The sequence below is a fragment of the Cinclus cinclus genome, chromosome 14, assembly GCF_963662255.1.
Source record: "Cinclus cinclus chromosome 14, bCinCin1.1, whole genome shotgun sequence".
NCBI classification, from domain to species: Eukaryota; Metazoa; Chordata; class Aves; order Passeriformes; family Cinclidae; genus Cinclus; species Cinclus cinclus.
Window position 1 is genome coordinate 9,607,132 of NC_085059.1, and position 21,241 is coordinate 9,628,372.

At 35.7% G+C, this 21,241-nt stretch overlaps 1 protein-coding gene across 4 annotated transcripts in view; it reads right to left on the minus strand.

Annotated features, from left to right (window-relative positions):
• Window positions 1–669: 669 nt before the first annotated feature.
• GABRG2 (gamma-aminobutyric acid type A receptor subunit gamma2) overlaps window positions 670–21,241 on the minus strand; it is a 58,196-nt gene continuing 37,624 nt past the window's right edge. The window contains exons 7-10 of one of the 4 annotated variants that reach the window (XM_062502307.1): window positions 6,053–6,205; window positions 4,295–4,500; window positions 2,470–2,493; window positions 670–945 (exon numbers count right to left, since the gene is read on the minus strand). In XM_062502307.1, the coding sequence (XP_062358291.1) occupies window positions 670–945; window positions 2,470–2,493; window positions 4,295–4,500; window positions 6,053–6,205 (659 nt within the window). The remainder of the gene's footprint in view (window positions 946–2,469; window positions 2,494–4,294; window positions 4,501–6,052; window positions 6,206–21,241) is intronic. The other 3 variants (XM_062502308.1, XM_062502310.1, XM_062502309.1) reach the window with 3 other exon arrangements.

Sequence of the window (21,241 nt, forward strand, 5' to 3'; positions counted from 1 at the left end):
CAGAGACACAAAATAAAAGACAAAACTTTATGGTACCTTTTTGCATTATTTTGGCCCCCAAAAGATGCATGCACTAGGCTTTATGTACTATAAGGTATTATAATATTTACAGCATTCTACATGTTACAGCTCTTAAAGGGATGGCAAAGGGTAAGGTCTGTTTTCATCTTGGTGAGAGTAAAAGTTAATTTTCCTTGCTTAATAATACCTATTCAAAGTGAGAGATGACTCTTCCAGAAAGAAAAGCCCACAGAGAATAAAGCTATGGCATAATTATAGCCAATGTTAACAAACTGTACAGCACTTTACCTGGGAATTCTCCTCTCTCTCACTCCTGTTTGGAATCACAGGATTGATTCCAAATATCAACTATTAAGTAATGTTGCTATGCTCCCCTTGCCCTGTTTATCTCTATTCCAGCAGGTATAGGTGTATATTACCTATTGACATTTTATTTTTAAATTATTTTGGCATGTGGAATGGACATGTAATTCACAATAACCTGATGGCAATTTTTGGAAAAATGATATGACTGATACTTATGGGATTATGGCACTAAATAATTCAGATCACTAAAAAGCGCATCATAAATACTTCAAGTGGATTTAGGAAACCATCTCTCTAAGAAATTCAGTGAGTAAGGCTTGTATCACTGATTTACTACTGCTTTTAAAGGTACAGATATGATACCCAATACACCAGGTTAAACAAGCAGAAGGCAGTTGGGAAGAAGATGCGGGCATAGGAGTCCATTTTGGCAATGCGGATGTGTATTCTGCCGTGCCTCCATGCTCCCGTCCGACAATCCTCAAAGCAGCAAAAAAAACTGGCACAGTCCTTGCCATCAAGACACTCATACCCATATTCTTCATCCCTTTCTTGGAGGTGTGTAGCATTGTTCATTTGAATAGTAGCTGATCGGGGGCGGATGTCGATAGTAGGTGCCTAAGGTGGCGTAGCAAAAAAAGAAAAAGATGGTAGATGGAGAAACTTTGTTATTATCACCAGACCAGCTGAGGGATGATGGTCAGCATGTGAATGATGGTTCTGCAGGGGGCTACATGGAAAAATTGCTGAGGTGTTCTAGTGGCGATATTACCTTGAACTCATAAAAATCAGTTGCATCATACCCTTTAGAGGAAAGCAACACAAATCAATCTAAAGTTAACAGCTATGGGCAATTAGCTTCAAAGGTAAACTGAGTAAACATGAGAGGTTAAATGAAACATCCAGGAATATAATTGATTATATTTTTGATTTTTGTTTTATAGTTTACATAGCTGCTTGATATCTGAATTTATGTATTGCACATGAAAGGAACTGCATCAATTGTTTATGCAGTATTTTAAAAGGTGTGGTTCATGTTGAGAAAAATGCAAATATGTATACACAGGAAAAAGGCAGAAAGTCTTTTGAATAAGATTAGGAGAATCTCTATAAGACTCTCCAATTATTTGAATATATGCAGCTCACCACCTACTGATGTTCAACAGCTAGAAAGTTCAACATGTTCAAAATTTTATATAGTAGCTGTACATATATATATATATGTACATATATTTAGAATGACTTGAGCAAGTCAAACATTTAAAACACATTTGAGCATTGGGTGAATGCTGGGATGATAGGCATTCAAATTTCATGCTGATAGTTATTAGGGAAACATAACAATTCCATTCCATAAGTATGTGAATTCAATGTCATTTATTTAAGTGGTTTCTTCCCCCCTACCCCCCTGCCCTTTTAAAAACTTCTAAATTAAATCTCTGCATTTCTGAATGGAGATAAGGTTTTGATGTGGAACATAGCTAGATATATTTGCTAATTTTCTAAGTGTGTTGATCCAGTGACAACATTAAAAATCTATACGCATCTTAAACCCTTTCAAAACTCTGATTTTTTGTTTGTTTGTTTGTTTGTATTTTTGTTTGGTTTTTTTGTTGTTGTTTTTTTGGGGGTTTTTTTGTTTTCGTTTTTTTTGTTTTTCATAATGAACAGCATTTGTTTAATTGATGGTGACACTGAGGTTTTTTTGAGGTCAACATCAGAATAGATCTGGTTTTATAATTGGGAGTGAAATCACAAAGGTTAAAAATCCAGGGTCAGAGGTGAGTTCTAAAAGGGTGTATTGGAGGTTTTTAGGATGGCTGGTGCTATTGGATCCCATGGTAAATTAAGTGAGAGGAGTAGAAGTGTTTTAACATTAAACTCTCTTAATTCATGTGATCCAATAATGTTGGTCACTCTTAAACTTAAGTCAATTCAGAACCACAGTGCATTGGTATTTGGGCTGCTGAATCAACTCTACAAATTGTTTAGAAATTTGTAACCATTCTACTTAATTAGCAAGTAGCTTGAGTAGTTGTCTCATTAATTAAAAGATCAAACAAAACACCACTCTCATCTAAGCTCTAATAGTCAAATTCAGCAGTCACATGCAGTGAATTTCTATTCCAAAAAACATTATACCTTGAAGGAAAACATCCGAAGAAGCTTTCATTTTGTAGACAGAAAACAGAATCAGAGGGTTTTGTTTTAAATTAAAGAAAGGAAAGAAAGAGACAAAAATAATGTAAATTAAAAATATGTTTCTAAAACACAGTAAGTCAAACATAACTAAATTTATAGAAAGATTTTGATTACAACAATTGCAACCAGTATTTGTAACATAAAATCCCCCACATTTTCAACTTGTCACTGTCTTGTTTACATTTGGGGCAAAGACATAAGATATCAAACTCCTGTTAGATTTTCATATCCTGCAGGGATTCTAGTCTTTTATTCTGAACTGTTTTGAAAGAGCCCATTCACCATTAATAGAAGTACTTTGCTGAAAGATGACTTTTTACCTGCAGACTGTGCCCTGGACACTCTACTTTCAAGGTTTTTAGACTCTGTGATTAGGATTCAGGCAAACTTTTATACTTCTATTTATTCCCAGATGCTCACAGATGAGAAATGTAAAGAACCAGTTATTTGTCCTTGTATGGACTCCTTCAAGTGAAACAATTAGGTGCATTTAGTTTTGCCACTTTACCTCACTGCATAAGACACACATACACACAGACACTTCTGTTTCTATCTAATACAGCACACATCACTTCATCATTTTACTTTGTTTTTTTTTATTCTACCTCTCAGAGGTTTTAAATTGTAGGAAATTATAGGAATTAAAATTATAGGAATAGCATGTAGTGAACAGTTCCTTAATTGCTATTTTTTTCTTAATCGATTTTTGTGATATATTTTAAAACTAAAAGAGAATATCTTCAAAATTCCTTGAATATTTTAGCAGAGGAAATCCAAATAACTTTGTTCTTTGTTAGATGCCTGAAATGGAGATGAGAATACTCTTTATTAATATAAAACATTTTTCCTTTTTTTTTTTTTTTTTTTTTTTTAGTTTGGCTGGTTTAAGGGTATTTTGTGGTTGGTTTGTTTGTTTGCAGGGTTTTTGTTTATGGGGGTGTTTTGGGTTTGGTGGTTTTTGGGGTTTTTTGTGGTAGATGATTAGGCTAAATATTTCAGAGATTCTAGACAACACATTTGTCAGCTCATTTGCCAAAGGTGAGGGAAGTTCTGTCCTGTACCAAATAAGCATCAAATTCTTTCCCTGTGTGGGCAACAGCCCAAATCACTACTGAGGGTATTTCCAGATTTTTTTTTTATTGTTGCTATTATATACATTATTTTTACTATTGGATATCATATAGCCATAAGTATAATTATAAACTACTGTGAAATCACTTTCTAAGGCAGAGAAGTAGGTAAATAAGGTAAGAAATATAAGAAAAAGAATTTAAGGAAACAATGGAAAAGAAACAGATGCTTAAGGGGAAGTTGGAAAAAGCACACACCAAAGTTTGAATATAAAATTTTAACTGTTTTATTCTTGCTTATCCTGATAAGCAAGATAGTCATGTCAATAATGTGGACATAAGTTAAAGGCATAGAATATTCATAGTACTAATACAGAGAAACTGAGATCTTTTCCATAGAGAAATAGCAAAGCATTCCATAGCATAAATAATGGCTTGGATAGTTGTGGTTTGAAGAACACTTTGGTTAAAAAGATCTTTATCCTAAGAAATCCGCTTATCTGGCATCCAGAAAACTGTAATAAATGAGCTTTTAATACTCAAAGTGAATATTTGCATTCCTATTGTTATGAAGGATGGGTATATATGTGATAGAAAATTATGAAAAAAAAGGGAAAGTTATAAAGAGGGATTTAAATGCTCTCTCTCAGAAAAACTAATTAAATTTTAGGCCTTGCTGGTAAAAAGATACATACTGGGTTTTTCTTCTTTTTGTCTTTATCCTTGCTTGGCTTTCTGTTGCTGACAAAGTAATGCAAAGTTCCATATTCCACCAGTGCAGAGAACACAAAAATAAAGCAGACTGACACAAAAAGATCCATTGCTGTCACATAGGAGACCTTGGGAAGAGATTTACGAGCAATTGTACTTAGGGTGGTCATTGTCAGGACAGTTGTAATTCCTAGTAGATAGATAGAAAACAACAGAAAACAATATTACTTCAAGCAGCAAACTGATTTTGGCAGTTACCTCTCTCTGATTGGTTTTGAAGTGTGCCTGGACTTTAAACATACAGCAAAGATATTCAGGAGCATATTCTAGCAGTGAAATCCCAGTTCAATGGGAGATTGGGGGATTAACAGGGGTATGTGACATTTTTGCATGATCACTGCCTGTGCTGCTCAGGAGAATGCTCCGGTTAGATGAATTGTAAGAAATTTTATTTAAGGATTTGGTTTTGTCGTTTACTTCTGGGGAATCATTATTTTTATTGAAAATTGAAGTTTAGGTTTTATGTGTTCAAATGCTTAAACAGAGCAAGAGAAAGATCTACAAAAAAGTACTGTGTCATGCCTCACCATCCCTTCCCTTTCAGAACATTATTGCGTGTACTGTGGTGTGAAAAATGTCAAAAATGCATCAGAACAGTTAAAATCTACCACATTTTATGGCAAATTTCTTACCATTGGTTTTACCTTCTTAGTGGTGAAAACAGACTAATTCTCAGCAGATGGACAAGTCTGTTTTGTGTATCTAGATAAAATTTGAAATAAAAGCTGAATGCCTTCAATAATTTTGTACTTCTTTAAAGCAGATTTTATAACCTTCTTTTTAAAGAGGATGAGAAAAAAACTAAAACAATTAAATGCTTAAAGCTTTCTCTTATGGAAGCCACTAGTCCTCGGCTGTTATGTTCTTTCTAGTTAGTCTGCAATGGAAATTGTGTCACCTATTTTACACTCCAGTGCTCTGTGCCATGGTTCTGTGAAGAAACGAAAATGCAGAAGGAAAAACTGAAATAATTCTCACTTGGGTGGATTTAATGTAGAAGTAGAAAATGTGTTAAAGTTTCTCTAGCTGAATGTTTCTGCTTTATTTCTTACTGTTACAGCTGCTTTGCACAAGCAGGATTAATTTGGTCTCCCTTTGTTTGTGGAGCAGTTGGATGTGGAGCAGTTGCTAAATGTGTAGGAAATTCTAATTCTGATAAATTGTATGTCACATTTTCATGTATAATGTTTTGGATACCACCAAATTCAGTTGATTTTTTTTGCCTGAGGTCTACATTTGATTGTTGGTCTCTAAAGTGGTCATGGTGGTACATATTCCCCTCATTACCATTTGGACACACAGCCAGAAAGGTGGATTCCTTCTTGATAATTATGTAATTTGTGCAATCAGTCAACATGAAGTGGAAGTAGAACAAGTGAAAATAATTCATCCTGCCTCTAATCCACTCGTGTGTCCCCATCATCTTGATGTTTATAAAAAATACTGCTGTAATCAGAAAAAATGTGAAAGCTTTTATTGTTGACAATCTACAATAGTCAGAACCTGACACCGTAAAAAGGCAAATATAGCTTAGTCCATTTTATTCCTTGGAAATTACTGCTTTCCTCTAAATTAGGAGAGTTCATGTGAAGTTGTCTGTTGTCATATTTACAAACTGGTGATCTGCAGAGGTGTCAATTAAACATTGTAATGCTTGAAGGAAACAGGAAAGATAAACTTACCCAGTGATGTTCTGGCTGGAACTGCATCCTTATTAATCCAGAAAGAAACCCAGGACAAGACAACAATAAGCGTGCAGGGAATGTAGGTCTGAATAGTGAAATAACCCATTCTCCTGCTCAGGTTAAAGAAGACAGACATGACTACATAGTCTCCTGTAAAACAACAGCAGAACAAGATAGAATAATACGTTAAAAAACCGACATAAAATTTGCATGTAAGAGCTAGGGGTTTGCTATTTCACATCTGAGGGTTGTGTGCATAATTATTAAACTGGATCACCAGATACACTGATAACAATAAATGCATGCATCTTCTTCAACTCAGCTGGAGCTCAAGAACCAGTGAATTTTCCACATCAGGAAAATTAAGCCATGCAAATTCGCTGGGGTAACTTTGCTACATGACTGCTAGGGTAGCCTGCCTTGCATAGCATGACTTCTACCCAAGTCATTCCTCATGACCAGACCTGCCTGGTATGATCTGCTTGCAGCAGCCCAGGGTGTGTTGGGGGTCCAGCCTTCCTCTGTGTCCCCATTAGTGTGCTCCCAGCTCCACTCTCAAATGTTACATGCTTTCAGATGTACTTCCTAAATTTTTCATGTTCTTAACTGTTCTTCAGGGCTATGCTGTGTCAATTGTTCAATTTTTTTAATTTATTTTCCTGCATATCTTCTGTTGTATTTTCTACCCTAAAACGATTTGAACCTTCATTTCCTAAGCGACCTCAAAAGCTGGGGTATAAGTTACTCAGGTGTACATAATACATTGTTCTTACTCAGTAGCTTGTGATTGTCTTTTCAGGTTCTTTTCCCATCTCAAATTATTAAGTAAATTCCATCTGGGTTTAAGGACACAGCAAAGCTTCAGTTTTTTATGTGGCTTCTTTTTTGTTGTTATGGTTGTTTTTTCTGGTTTTTTTTTAGTTGGTAGTTTTTGCGGGTTTCTTTTTCTTTTTCTTTTTCTTTTTCTTTTTCTTTTTCTTTTTCTTTTTCTTTTTCTTTTTCTTTTTCTTTTTCTTTCTTTTTCTTTTTCTTTTTTGTTGCTGTTGTTTTTGGTTGGGGGTCTTTTTATCTAAACTAACCCCCCCCCCCTCCCCCCCCCCCCCAGTTCTTATCTTTACTTCAGATTACAGCACTCCTGGGAAAAATCTAAATAGAGATGACCTAGACCAAGGTATAGTGTAAGCTCTCCCTCACTCTCCTGATTCAATAGCTGAGTGTGCAAACCCAGCCCAAGGGTGCTGTGGATAACATATAAAGATACATCTGGATAGATGTATAGAGATGTGTAGAGAGAGAGCATCCTCAGTCCTTCAATTTTATAGACCATTTTCAAACACTTCTTCTTTTTTTGGTTTGGTTTTAGTGGTGATCCCCTGCTGCCTATGGAGACTTGTCTAGATTTTTCCCTTAACCCAAGGAGTGTTTTTTATACAGTAAAACATTACAGCAATATTTTTACAATATTGTATGTATTCTTTCAATTGTTTTTGTTGCTGTTCATAATGTAATCTGTATAAGACCTTTTAAAACATAAACCAATTTGTAAAGACCTTAGTCCAGTCACTGGCAGTGAAACAGAACTTTGAATTCCCTGTCATCTTGAAGATGTACTTCAGAAGGTAATTCATTCCCATAGAGCATTAGCAGTGTCCACAAGACATTTGCTACACAAACTGGAGACACTCTAGTTGCAAGTGTTTCATCTAATCAAAAACAACTCCCTCGGCTTTTCATTTTTCTTTTACTTTTCCTTCTTCTTTTTATTTTAAATACATGACTTCATTAAAAATTATGTTAAGAAAGAACATCTCCCTGCTAATAGGTTCTCAAAAGGTAAAGAGTGATATAATTGTTATAGGATTTTTCAGCCCTCACAGGTGTTATTGCACATTCCTTTATGCAAAGACTCTCTTCTTAATTGATACTTGCATTCAAAAAACCCAAACTACTCCAGAATTATATTTGTAACAAACTCTATCAGTTTCTGGTATTTAAAAGTGGTGAAATGCTCCAGAGAAATATCTTGCTGGGATTGCCAAATTTACTTAAGTGATGTTGGAATGATATAACAGGAGGTCATCTGAGATTTTGAATAACAAAAGTATTCTGAACATACAAAATAATGTGAGACCTAAGATGTGAAGTTTAGGTCTCAGTCTCAGTTGTCAACACACATACATCCAAAGCATCAAATGCATGAAGTCCCCTGTGGAACATGGACTTGACAGTACTTTGCTTTAATCACACCTTTCATGATGGAATCTCGCCCCAGCCCTGTTTTTATCCAGATTTGGTTTATTTTCTGACTCTATTTATGCACTTCTCAGCTCTTTAGCTGAGACCAGCTTAAATACTCTGTTATTTTCAGATTATATCTGTGCCTCAGGTGATTTTTCACTCCTGGTGTGATGCCTACATGTGAAGCTGTAATGTGAAGCAGTAGTTTAATAAAAAATGGCCAGACTTGATCCTCAGCACAATGTCATTTATTAGTCCTCACTTGACAAATGGATAATCTTTTCATTATTCATCCTTTTTCCCTGAGCTCTGGGTCTTGCTTGTCCGATATTGTGTACTGCAGCAAGAAAGCTTCTCAGACTGCCAGCTTGCTGTTTGGAGCACTAATACACTTTTGGAGTTGTCTAGAAATGAATGGTAATGCAACCTGGCAGTATCTTTGTAAGACAACATACTTAAGTACTCAATATTTGGCATCCTAATTAGAATATTTCAGAATACTTAGCCTTTCATCAGAGACCGTATATTCCTATCATTGATTCTGAGTTATATTTCTATTACGTGTGTCTAGTAAATAACACCTTGATAATTTTCAATTTTTAAAGAAATACAAATTTTCCCTGGAAAAATAATATTATTACACTAAGGAACATAATAACTGATCCTTCATATATTTCAACTCTTTCTCTCTTTCTCTGAATATACACATTTCTCCTACTCCTCAGTGTAGTAGCAGTAGTAGTTAGCTGTGTTTCTGTCTGCATATAGACAGGCATAGTCTTCTCCATCTGAAGATATAATAGCAAGTTAACCAGTTTCTTCAATGACATATATTTAAACCAGAACACAATACCTCAGGAAAATGGCATCCAGGTCATATTTATCCTCACGTATAAATGCTCATATTGTGTTTTCTACTAAGTGCATATTCCTCCCAATTATGTTTGGAAGATCAAGAGAAAGATCAAGAGATGCCAAGCAGCGTTCTGACTTGAGACACAGCATCTTGGAGCTGCCACACTGAATAGGAAGTTGAATATCTCTCTTGGGGCACATAGAAGAAGTGCATGGATCTAAAGTCATTTCCAGAGTAGGAGGTAATTTGAAATTAGATGCATGCATCAGTATACAGTGCTTGTGACCTTAGTAAACACTTGGTTTTATTTCTAACAACTCTGTTCCATCATAATTTACACAGACTCATAGCAGTCTGTATGAACTTTGGAAATTATGGTCTTCCTCCTGCCCTACACTTTTGTGACATTGACAGTGGTTTGAATACCAGGATTCAGGCTCTGTTAGACAGTAGGGGACATGAATTCCTGATTTGAGGAACCATCTGTGCATATGTGCTGGCCTAGGTCCCTAAGGTTCAATAGAAGAATTAGTTGTGCCAGGAAGCATAGCTGGGGAAATGTACACTGTACTTAAGTGATTTAATCAGCCCAGTGGGTGTGATCCTTCATCACTTCCTGGTTGAAGAGTCGTTTATACCTGTGCGAGGTGAATGGGGAATTATACCCATTAGTGCTCTTTTTATGCATGTTTAAGTGACTGTGCAAAGTATAAGGTACTGGGGGGAAAAAAACTCTAATTTGTAATCAGAAGTGATTTGGAAGCTAGTGCAAATGCAAGAGTAAAGAGCGGATTGATAACACCACAAGAAATTGGTGTCTTAATTATAGTTCAGGTAGCAACACTTAGAGCTAAGATTGTCTCACACTTAGTACTTTGAGATTCTTTCAGTTGTTTAAAACACTGCTGGATTTAAATTATTCAAAGAACTGCAGAAGTGCTTCAAAAATCATATATTAGACATATGGTCAAGTGGCTTGTATATGTTACTTCATTCTCAGATGGTTTTTGAGCAGGGAAAATTCATTTTTTCGTATCTGTTAAGGATATGGAATTTTGAACAGGGAAATTCAACTAGGTGAAGGTCTGGTTTTGTTATGGGTTCACATTATTAAGTCATTCATGGCTAACTTAAAAGCTTTGGCAGTAAATGTGTGCATGGACATGTCCATGTGAATAAGGTTTTTGAGAGTTTATAAGACTTCATTTCTCTCTGTGTTTCTTACAAAGCTACACACCACTGTGAATGGCACTGCAGAAACCAGATGGACAGTAGAAATGGCTCATTTCTTCTCAAACTGTGTTTGTTCCTTTATATATTCCACTACCTAAAATCTCCAGGATTTCTCTGTGTTGCTGAGAGTTTACAGCACATGAGCTCATCACCTCATGCTGACTCCATGGTGTCAGGAGTTTCATTGTGGAGCTCTTCTCCCCGAGTAATGACAAACATTCTTTCCCAGGGTCTGAACAGGACTTCTTTGAGTATTTAGTTACCTTAAATATTTTTGTCAATGTTTAGTATTATAAAAATCAATGTCTGCTTTAGTAATTCTGATAATGTTTATAATGTAGAGACTTTTGTGCTTAAAAATTTGAAATCTATGGAGAAAATAAATTATGTAGGAGAACGTTGGTACTGAATCAAGAATTTCAAGCAAAAGCTACCAAGTATCTTTATTATATTCTTTTAAAATTTAAAGTTTTTCTCTGCTACATTAATTTGTTCAACTGCGAAAAAAAAAAACGTCTGATAGGAGAAGAATAATGCATTATCCATACTCTCCCAGAATTTCTAGTCATCATTTGGTCCTTAAGGATAGACCAAATGACTAAAAGCTAGGATTGATGTAGGTTACAGATTATATGGTATGTAATAGGCACAGTTTTGTTAGTGCAGCAAATAACACCACATGGTTGCTATCAACCACATCCTACAGACACAGAGATGCACCAGCTGTCCAGATTCCTCATAGGCTCTTATCCCCTAAATTTACACAGAAACCATACAAAGAGCAAGCACTTTTAAAAATATTTGTTTAAAAAGACATGTGAAAATATAGATAGAAATGGAACCGTTTCTCAAAATTACTTAATGTAAACAAGTATATAAATAAACATAGTTCTAGATGGGAAATTCTCTTCAGTTCTTCCTGGATGGACTACACATAGGGGGAAAAGCAAATTTAAAAAAACCTCGTGCCACAGGAGGGCACTGTCACCTCAGAATAGAAATAAGAAAAGCTTGCAAGTCTGCCAGTGGAAAATCCAATCTTAAAAATTTCTAATTATTCTTGCCATTTAGTGTTTATACAAACACTGAAATGGCACAACTGACTTGTGTGGGTCTGTTGTTAGAGGAGCACTTTTAAAGACTAAACAAACTCTTGTGTGATAGAAATATCCCCAAAGTAGTATCACCTTTGTACTACAAGTAATGAATATAAACTGCATCAATTGTTAATGAAGAACAACTGTGGCAGCAGAATTTGTCTTCTTTTCCTCATAAATAGCTAATAGATACATCCTTGTTCTCTCTCTCTCTTTTACTGTTAGCATGGCCAGCAGTCTCCTTTTCTCTTAAGCAGAGAACACAGCTAGTACTCATGGTTTATTTTAAAAGAAGGAATAGGTAAATGGTAGCTTGATGGAATAGATGTGTTTTCTTGGGTGTAGTCATGGTACATGGAAATAGCACTAAAACCATGGTGCATGAAGTCTATGAACATCTAAAGGAGCTTCTAAATTTCTCTACTTCTTAAAAAGTTGCTTGATTAGTACAGACTATAAAAATAATAGTAAATGAGACCAAAAAGATTCAAAATGCATCCTTCTTCATAAGAGTCAAGCTTGGTGCCATTTCTACACAGATATTCTGCAATTACAGAAAATAACTAATTGGTAAACTTGTGGAGCATTGCCTGTAAAGCAGCTGAATTCCTTCCCACTGCCTGCCCTCCTGGCATTCTGGAGGGCAGCGAGGTTACCCAAAAGATGCTTCAAGAGGAGAGAAAATGAAAGAAAAAGGAAAGAATATGGACAAAGCCTTTTCTCTTTCATGTCAAATCAGCGGTTGGTACCAGAGCTCTGGTGTATGTTCTGTTCAGCAGTGGCTGGAGGCAGATTCCTGCCCCCAGAAAAGGCAGAGAATGGGAGATAGGAATCAAACCTCTCTACCAAACAAAGCAAGTAGCAGACTGTGGATTGCATTGTACAGTGCAGCTCTAATATAGGATGAAAAATCAAGTAAATAGCTTAAGACTGGTGGATTTGTCCTGATGCATCTTCATTTGGCTTTTGTGCCCATCTCTTTTCTTGCCTTGACAGTGTCTATATTTGGAGTTTTGCTGGCATTTACTGTCCTGGTGAGGGTACTGAGTCAGCCTGCAGATACGGTTCAGTGAGATGTCTTACACTGTTACAGTGGCATAAAGAAAACACGGTGTTTGTTCTAAACACACTTCTATATCTTCTATGAGGATTCAGATTTAACATATTCCAATAATTATCTTGTGTGAAACCTAAAGTGATCTATTTTTCTTTCATTTTCCAACAGATCATAAAATTTGTAAATCTGTCAAGTTTGGTACCAATGTACTTCTAAAACTGGTCTTCTGTCATTGGTCTTTATACTCCCTCTTACAGTGCAATGTTTTTTATCTATATGGCAAAAAAACCAATTTTGGCTGAAGTATTTGAGCACTGGGCACATGACTGAATTCATTTTCATAAAGACAGGACAAAAATTTGGTCCCAGTACTCACCATGAGCTGATATGTATGAGATTTATTTGTTCCCATAACCAGAAATGAAAAGTCCGGGGAAAAGGTAAAACCAGAGGGAACACTGTTCCCTAGGTATCTGACCACGAGACCTTCTCCTTATGTCATTCTTTTCCAAATGTCCTTTTCATCGGTTCTGTCCCTCACAGCTTTTTGTTCTTTCATTGACGTATTTTCAGATTGCGTAAGGGCCAGAGCGTTAAAAAAAAAAAAATCGAGTCTCCTCCTTTCCAAAAATGTTCAATAATCTCTTTCCCTCTGAGGTTTGTGACACTAATTGTGTCATAGAGAAGTCATGATGCAAAGTAAAATGGCTTAAATATTTAGCCTTTAGGACAAAGAAAGAAAATGTGCCATGGCATCCCAGGTATTTGCTTTTAACAGACTTGCACACAGAAGCAGTGCCATTCCCTACCTGACTGCTGGCATTACATAAAGGATGGGGTGAGCCATGGTCATTGCTGGTACAGCACAGCAACATAGTACTGAGTGGTTTCCCCAAAATATCTGATAATAGAAATTCTTCATATCCATTTCTAAGCTGTGATTATAGTTTGATTATGCAATGAGGTAAAACAATATGAAGATTTTTACAAAGTTTGAGCGATAATCCCTTTGTATAAGATTATCTCTGGGGTTCAGATAGCTACAAGGCTGGTTTTCAATTTACATTCCAAGGGGTGAATCCTAACTGCAATGCACAGCTGGATGGAGGGCTGGGGATGGGAGGAGATCTGACTTTTTTTTTTTTTTTTTTGCGGGGGTGCAGTTTTTAAAAAGTAAGGAAGTAAGGTGTATGTCTGTATGCTAATATGTCTGACATTAAACACCTTGATTTCCTGTGGGACCAGGCAGAAGAGAGCTGCAATTAGTTTATGTTTGTGAAATGACAATTTCGACTGATGAAACTTCTGCAAAATGAGATGAATCATTACACTCATCCAAGCAAATGAAATTTCTTTATGTATGACATGACTTTCTGCCCAACAGTTCTGAATTTTGTTTGGTCCTTCGTCACCCATTGCACTTGAAGTGCTGTTTTCTCAGTTCATTTGACAGAATGTGTTGCATTTCTCATTAGTTTCTAATTATAGGAGGAAAGAATGTAATGACACTAGGCAGTAATTAAAATCTATTACTGTTGTCTGCACCTTCTCTTTGAAATCACAGAGACAAGATTTAGCCTGAGAATTTTTTGTTGCTGAAAAATGTCAGTGTGTGGAAATGTATTGGAGGATTGAATGTAAACTTAGGTGTGTTTGTTTCTAAGATTTCATCTGTGAGTGCCATTAGTCTGAAAAGGAAATGAACATTACTAACCCCATATATTTACCCATTATATGATTTTTTTCCTGGTTTGTGACATAATCACAACTTTTTTTTACTTGTCTGTGAAGGTGAATAAGCTATTGCATTGGCATTAGCAAGCACAGGAGGGTTTTTAGTGTGTGGAATTAGTATTCAGATGTGACAGCAGCAATAGGTTGCAATGTCTGTGAGGGAACCATTATGCTCCAGTGTGCAAATAATCTTCAGGTTATAGTGCCTTCTGCTCTCTTTCCTCTTCCCCCTTTGCCTAGGAAGCATCAGCCAAGGATGAGAGCTCAACGTCTCATCTCTGAATGCTCAGGAGTCATTCTGGTTCTAAAGAACTTGTTTGACTCACTGTGATAAAAAGTCCATCCAGTTCAGAGATGAGAAAAGGTGAGGATGACAGAAAATCTCAAGTAAGGAGAGAAAGTAGAGAATCATAATTCCCAGGCAGCAGCACCAGCTGGGGTGCTGTTCTCTTAGGAATTTTTCTGTGCCTGACACATCCTGTGTCCTTGGCTGTTTTGGTTGTCTGGTTATTATCTGAATACCTCAAGGATAGATGTCTTCTTCAAGAAAATTATGGACTCATAGCAGGACTCTGTGCATGTTTAAAAAAATTGCTTACTTAATTTTGATTATTTAACCCGTTGCCATAATAACACAGGTTTTGATATAATGCAATCACCAATATAAGCAACTAAGAAATATGTTTTATTATATTTCATTCATCTCAAGGTATCCAGATGGTATAACCACTTTCTGACAGCATTCAAACCTGCCTGCTGCAGGGAGAACTGGAAATAACCTCTGTTTCTGTACTTCAAAGCATGAAGTACAACACATCCCAGGTACTTCAGATCAAACACACTATCAGATTTATGAAAAGGCATGGAATGACTATTGTCAAAGCTATGCAAATTTTATCATGTTGAAATTTTCATCAGTTTGTGTCTGGGAAAGAACGCACAAAATGGTGAATGTTTTTGTTTTATGGGGTGGCAAAGCACATGACCAATACCATACTGTGGGTCAACATATTTAGACTTTCTAGGTGACTCTGCAAAGGATTTGTTTGAAAAGAGAGCCTGGGGAAGTGAGGAGTAATAAGAGAAATGTAAGATGTAAAAATGGGAATTAAATAAATGTGACACCACTTTGAGGTCTAGGTTAAAAACTGCTTATAAAAATTAGATACAAGCCTATTTGTTGAATGTCACAAGAAAAAAAGTATTTAATCATTTTGGTCTAAATAACAATAGTCTTACATATGTGTTAGAGAACTCCCTTGAAATTAATACCATTTCATGAGCTTTGTGCAAATCCTGGTTGCTGAAATAATTGCACGTGACTAATGTAGTTCATAAACACACCTTCTCAGATTTGCTTTTATATCTTTATGAATTGTCTTGCATGGCAGAGGTCATTCTTGAATTCCTCTGAATGCCTTTAATTTGGAGAGAATAGGAATTTGAAGATACAGTACATTTAGTCTTTGGTTTTGATGTTTCCAGTTATTTTAAGGGCCAATAGTATATAACCTGAGGCTACAATAACACTCAGTCTTTCCTTCTGCTTCTTCTCCAGAGGAAAGAAGGCACGACTGCGTGGAGGCAATGTTCTGCAGAGGAACTGAAGATTTCACAGATTCATTCTGTCTGAACGCCCCAGCAGAAGAAATATTTATACAAGGGAGTACCACTCAAACACCAGCACCTTGCTTCCAGTGAGTATACAAGAAGACAACTGGGAAGACAGTACCATAAACAAAGATCCCAAAGGGCACTGAGAGGGAGGGATATATCAGCCTTTATTGCTCAGCTCCCAGCATTAGATAGACTCTTTTTCCTTTTTTTAGTGTGTCAATTCCATATAATTTTAGTTTCTGTTAAATATTTTAATATTTATTCTGTTAATATTTTTCTGTTAAATATTTTAATATTTATTCATCAGTGGATATTGAGTTTTAAACCCCCAGGAAACCAATTCAACTAACCAAGGAAAGACTAAATTTCACTTGAGTATCAGACCCTGGGAGGCATAACATCAATGAGCAAAAGTTATATAGCTCAGACCCAATGCAGTGTGGTCACCTACCAAATGTTGTGGGCTTCAGAGAGCTCAGTAAGAACAGAAAATGCCTTTGAGCACAAGAACCCAACAAAGATACATGGTAAAATGTAAATGGTCCTGTTGGAAAACACCGTAGCCAAAAATATTTCAAAGAATCAGTGTGGATTTATTGATCAGGGACATCAGGGTGGGGTGACAGGTTGGTTGCAGAAATGATGCAGTGGTCATTCACTCTCTGGGATAGTCATGATGTTACTTCAGCTCCCATAAAGAGAAAAGGATAGTCAAAGCCCAAGAGGTAAAACAATAAAATTGCAGGCACGAACTTCTCACACCCAACAAAATATTTGCTTTGAAGGGGCTCATGAGTTCCCAGGAAGTGATGTAAGTATGGAAACGCCATCCAGTTTCCTTCAGGAGACCAAGATTCCCACCAGGCAAATGCAGCACTGGTCCTCCATGGTGCCATGCCCAGCAGCAGGGTCTGCTCCTGGCTTAGCCCTACTGACTACATTCCCTAGGAAGAACTTCGTTGTTCATGTGCACATACTGCAGGTGGGAGAGAGGAGCCAAAAGAGCATTTAAAATACTGCTTTACCCTGTTCTACTCTACTGAACTCACAGGTTTAATTTTAAACACAGTTTTCAGTTTTTAATTTGTCAATGATGGCAACGTTTTCAAATTGCATGCCAGCAGCTCCCAGGCAGATCAGTTTTAAACATGTTATAATTTCTAGATGTTCAAAAGAAGATGACCTGTTGCAGTTTGCAAAATGGACACAACTGGCACCACCACCAGTCCCTTATAAAACTTTTCATGCCCCCTCTCAGCGGACATCTCACAGGCAGTTCCACACAGCACTGACTCCTTCTCTCCACAAGTTTCCTTCTGTGTGACTGGCTAACCCCAACCTGTCCCTTACTCAGCCACATCACCCTGTCTGTCCTCACACACCATCTCACCTTGGCTGTCCCTTGCACAACTGCAGCTCCCTGTCTCCCTGCGGCACAGGCAGCAGACTCCAACTCTCAAACCACAACTGATAACCACCTAACCCACTCTTCTGTAGCACCCATCTTCACTGGCCAGCTAAGGCTGCTTCCCCTCCTCAGTAATCAGCACAGCTGTAATTCACCAAGGAAAATTGCCTCCTGCACTATCTTACAAACCATCCTCCTACAATGACTCATGGTAGTTTTGGGAAAATACATGTTTCACTCATGTCGTTTCCTCCTTGATCCTGAAATCACTATGTGAACACATTTTCAAGCCAAGTGAATGTTGGAAAACATAAATACAGGTGTAAATAATGTTTTTCAAGCAGCTCTGAACACAAAAAACTCTGTTTTTTTCATTTGGATTACCTTGAGCTAGAAACCTTGATTTTGGAATACAATCCCAATATCATAGGAATTTTATCTCAAAGGAAAAAGAGTTCATATCTCCCAAGTTTACATTTTCAGAGTAAATGAATAAAATGATATAAAATTAATATTCTTCATTGCCCTTTTCTGGAAAGCTACTTTTTCCTTTAAATTGAATTTTATATTGTATCGCAAGTTATTTTTATTATTGAGTTTCTGCAGCACTGCATTCAGATAGGCATACTAATGATTATCATACATTTATTTTTTTATTTTAGCTTTTTACTCTTTGCACTATTCTCTAATAACAAATTCTTTTATTATACTTTTTACTTTCCTTGTCACCAGGGGGAATTTTTTTTCTCTTAGAATGGAAGGATATCCAAAGTTTTTCCTATACCTATCCTTGGAAGTATGCTAGTTTTTCTCTAAATATTGTCATAGAGTTGTTGAAATAATTCTTGTTTTTTGAAATAATATTGGGGAAAAATTAAATTTCTTCATATTCAATAATATTTTTGCTTTTTAATAAAATATGTGCAATAAATATAAAATAATAAATAATAATTCTTATTCAAATAAAAATGAATAAAATATAAAAATAAAAATAATAAATAAAAATAGAATATTCTATAAAATATATTCCATTATATAAAATTATAGAATATAAGATATAATAAAAGTATAGAATTACTCAAGCTTTAGCACTAGAGCAAACTGGAGTGACAGTATGCTGTAATGAATGCTCTGGTTATTGCTCTTGCTTTTGTATAACCAAAGTCAACATTTGCACTTAGAAAGTCCTGCTGTTTCACCTTAGGATTTCGTAGCAGGGACAATGTACTAGTTCTGCTTCAGACCAGACACTTGCAACCATAAGATAAAGGAAATTTTGATGAACTACAAGGATGGTTAGAAGCATTCAAACTTGTTTTCTTCTGTTTTTGCATAAGTATTACAGGGTAGCAGCAGAAGATAATCAAATCACTGCTAAGTCTTTGTTGACTGTGTGTTTTTGCATTTTGCATTAGTAGAGATGGAGTGTTAGGTCAAATAGTTATTGCTCTCTATAACTTGAATGGGCCAACAAATATCAACAGAACACATTATTTGCATTAGTAAAATTTTTTCATAACTTTCCCAATTCTTGGAACAATAGACAAGAAAGAAAAAATAACAATTACTGACTAGTTTCATAAATATTTCTAGTCTCTAGCATTAAGAAATACAAAGGGTGTTGTGGCACTTTACACATTAAATCTTGAAAAATATTTTCAAACTCTCCTATGTAGGGCATGGTACAAGAAAGTATTATTACATAAATTTTATCCTGCAGCTCTTTAGCCTTAATTATGCAAACTTCTTGAGAGTAGTAAAGAACTCACTTAATAGACTGTATCACTTTTTGAGATAAGTGGCTTATTTTTAGCATCTGTAACGTACATTGAAATGAGGGCAATTATGCCTTGTTTCAAAAGGCAGTGTGCAAACACACTATTTATAATTCAGAATTTTTTTTAACAATACAAAACAAGGGAGTTAAAGTTTGAGAAACATATAGTGATGGTGACAGCTATTTGAACATTACGACCGTGCTTAGTGTTAGGCTACTATATTCCTCTGTGAGAAGGTGTTATCAGCATTGTAGGATGGTATTTGGAATTGTAGGTAACATGTATCTAAAAATGTAAGTAGAATATTTTGTAGTCACAAGTTACAGCAGAGAGCTTCAGCAGTTTGTACATCATGTACACACTTTCATTTAACACCCTAGTGTATTTTCTTTTCTCCCATTTTATTTGATAAAAATAATTAACAGTTAATCTCACTGCGAAGGTCTCTTCAAAGTTAGTGAAGTTAATTTAGTTTTATTTCCTTTTTACGTGTCTTTTTTAACATATGGCTGGATTTGAGTATTATTAGGTCTCATGGATGCTGCCTGGCTCTTGTTACATGTGACACAGACTTATTGTCTTATTTTCAACCAGCCCTTCAATTATATCTATTCAAATACAGTGACAAAATAAATGAGCATCTTAGATAGGTAGGTTACTAAAAATGCAATGTAATGACAGGGGTTTGAGAAACTAGAAACTGCACTAGCAAAGTGAAGGGATTTAACTGTGCAAGAACAGCCTTAGAGGAATATGTTTATTATTTAGGACATATATGTGCCTCAGGCAAAACTAAACCTATCTCAAATGAACTATCCCTACTCTATGCACGATATGAACAGTAAGATGTCCTCATCTTCAAGCATCCTAATGATTTAATTTTTCTCCACTAAGAAAGGAGTAAGATGGTGAATAATAAAATAAGGCCAAGGGAATTATCTTATAATCATTGTACTGCAAAGATTTTTTTTTGACATAAAAAGGATCTGGAAGTGAAACATCAGTACAGAAATTGACTGTCAGTTCTCCACTGATCAGTTTACAGGCTACAGAGATTATCTAGTATGCTGCAGATGAAAGGATGAAGTGCTCAGGAACCTTCCAATTTATCATAGGATTGCTTGAAGTTTAGTTATTTGAACAGTGCACAAAAAATATAAAATATTTATAGCAGTGATTTCAACATGCTTATTATCTATTTTAAAAATGCTCAATATTCAGATTTATTTAAATTCTAAAGTAATTATGACTATACATTTTTCTTCCACTACTATGTCACCTTTTTGAACCAAGATTTTTCCCTGCAATTCATAATAATTAGATCTAGCTGCTACTGGCAAAAGTGACATTACAATTATTTTCTCTTGTGATGTTTCTGAAAGTCACTCAGTGGTTGGAGCAGGATGATTTCATTGCCAAACAGGAATTAGAAGAGAGTTGGGATTTGTTTGAGAGTTGGGATGCTTTGTTTCAATGAGTCACAACTGCTTATGAAATATATTCATAGGGGCATCGCAAAAATTTTTATGCTTAGTTATGTCCAGGAAGTATTTTAAGATATAGGCTCACCCCCTTAACTTCCTGATTTTATCATAAAATTAGAAACCATCAAAATTCTATTTTTTCTTTCTTTTTAATAATTCAAATATCCTAAAAGATCTAAATATTTTCTTGCTATTAAATGAAGATAATTTATTTAAAGGCAGTGTTCTATCATATCACAAGTATATTTAATGCAAACCCAATCTTGCTTGTCTAATTTGTGTTTCTGTAATTGCTTAGCAATAAACTCAGTGAAAATGTTTGTAAGATTCCATGTTGTCCCTTATTCTCTGTTTACTTGTATTTTAATTCTTATCCTTTTCTGACCTTTCTGATGCTCAGTTTCAGCTCTAGCAAACCATGCTTTTAGATATGGAAAAACCTTACGAAAGACAGACTCAGAATAAAACCTTGACCCTCAAGAATCTTTGTTCAATTGGGGGAGTCATTATGAGGAGGACTTCATGCCTCAACAACCCTTTTCCTCAGGGATAGTCATGATTTTGTTTTGCTGAGGTGAGCTAGTTCGCATTGAGTCTAGAAAAAACTGGAAAAAAAAGGCTGAATTAATGTCATTGGAATTTGAAGAAAGTCTTTAACCTCTCTCAAAATATGAAAAGTAATCA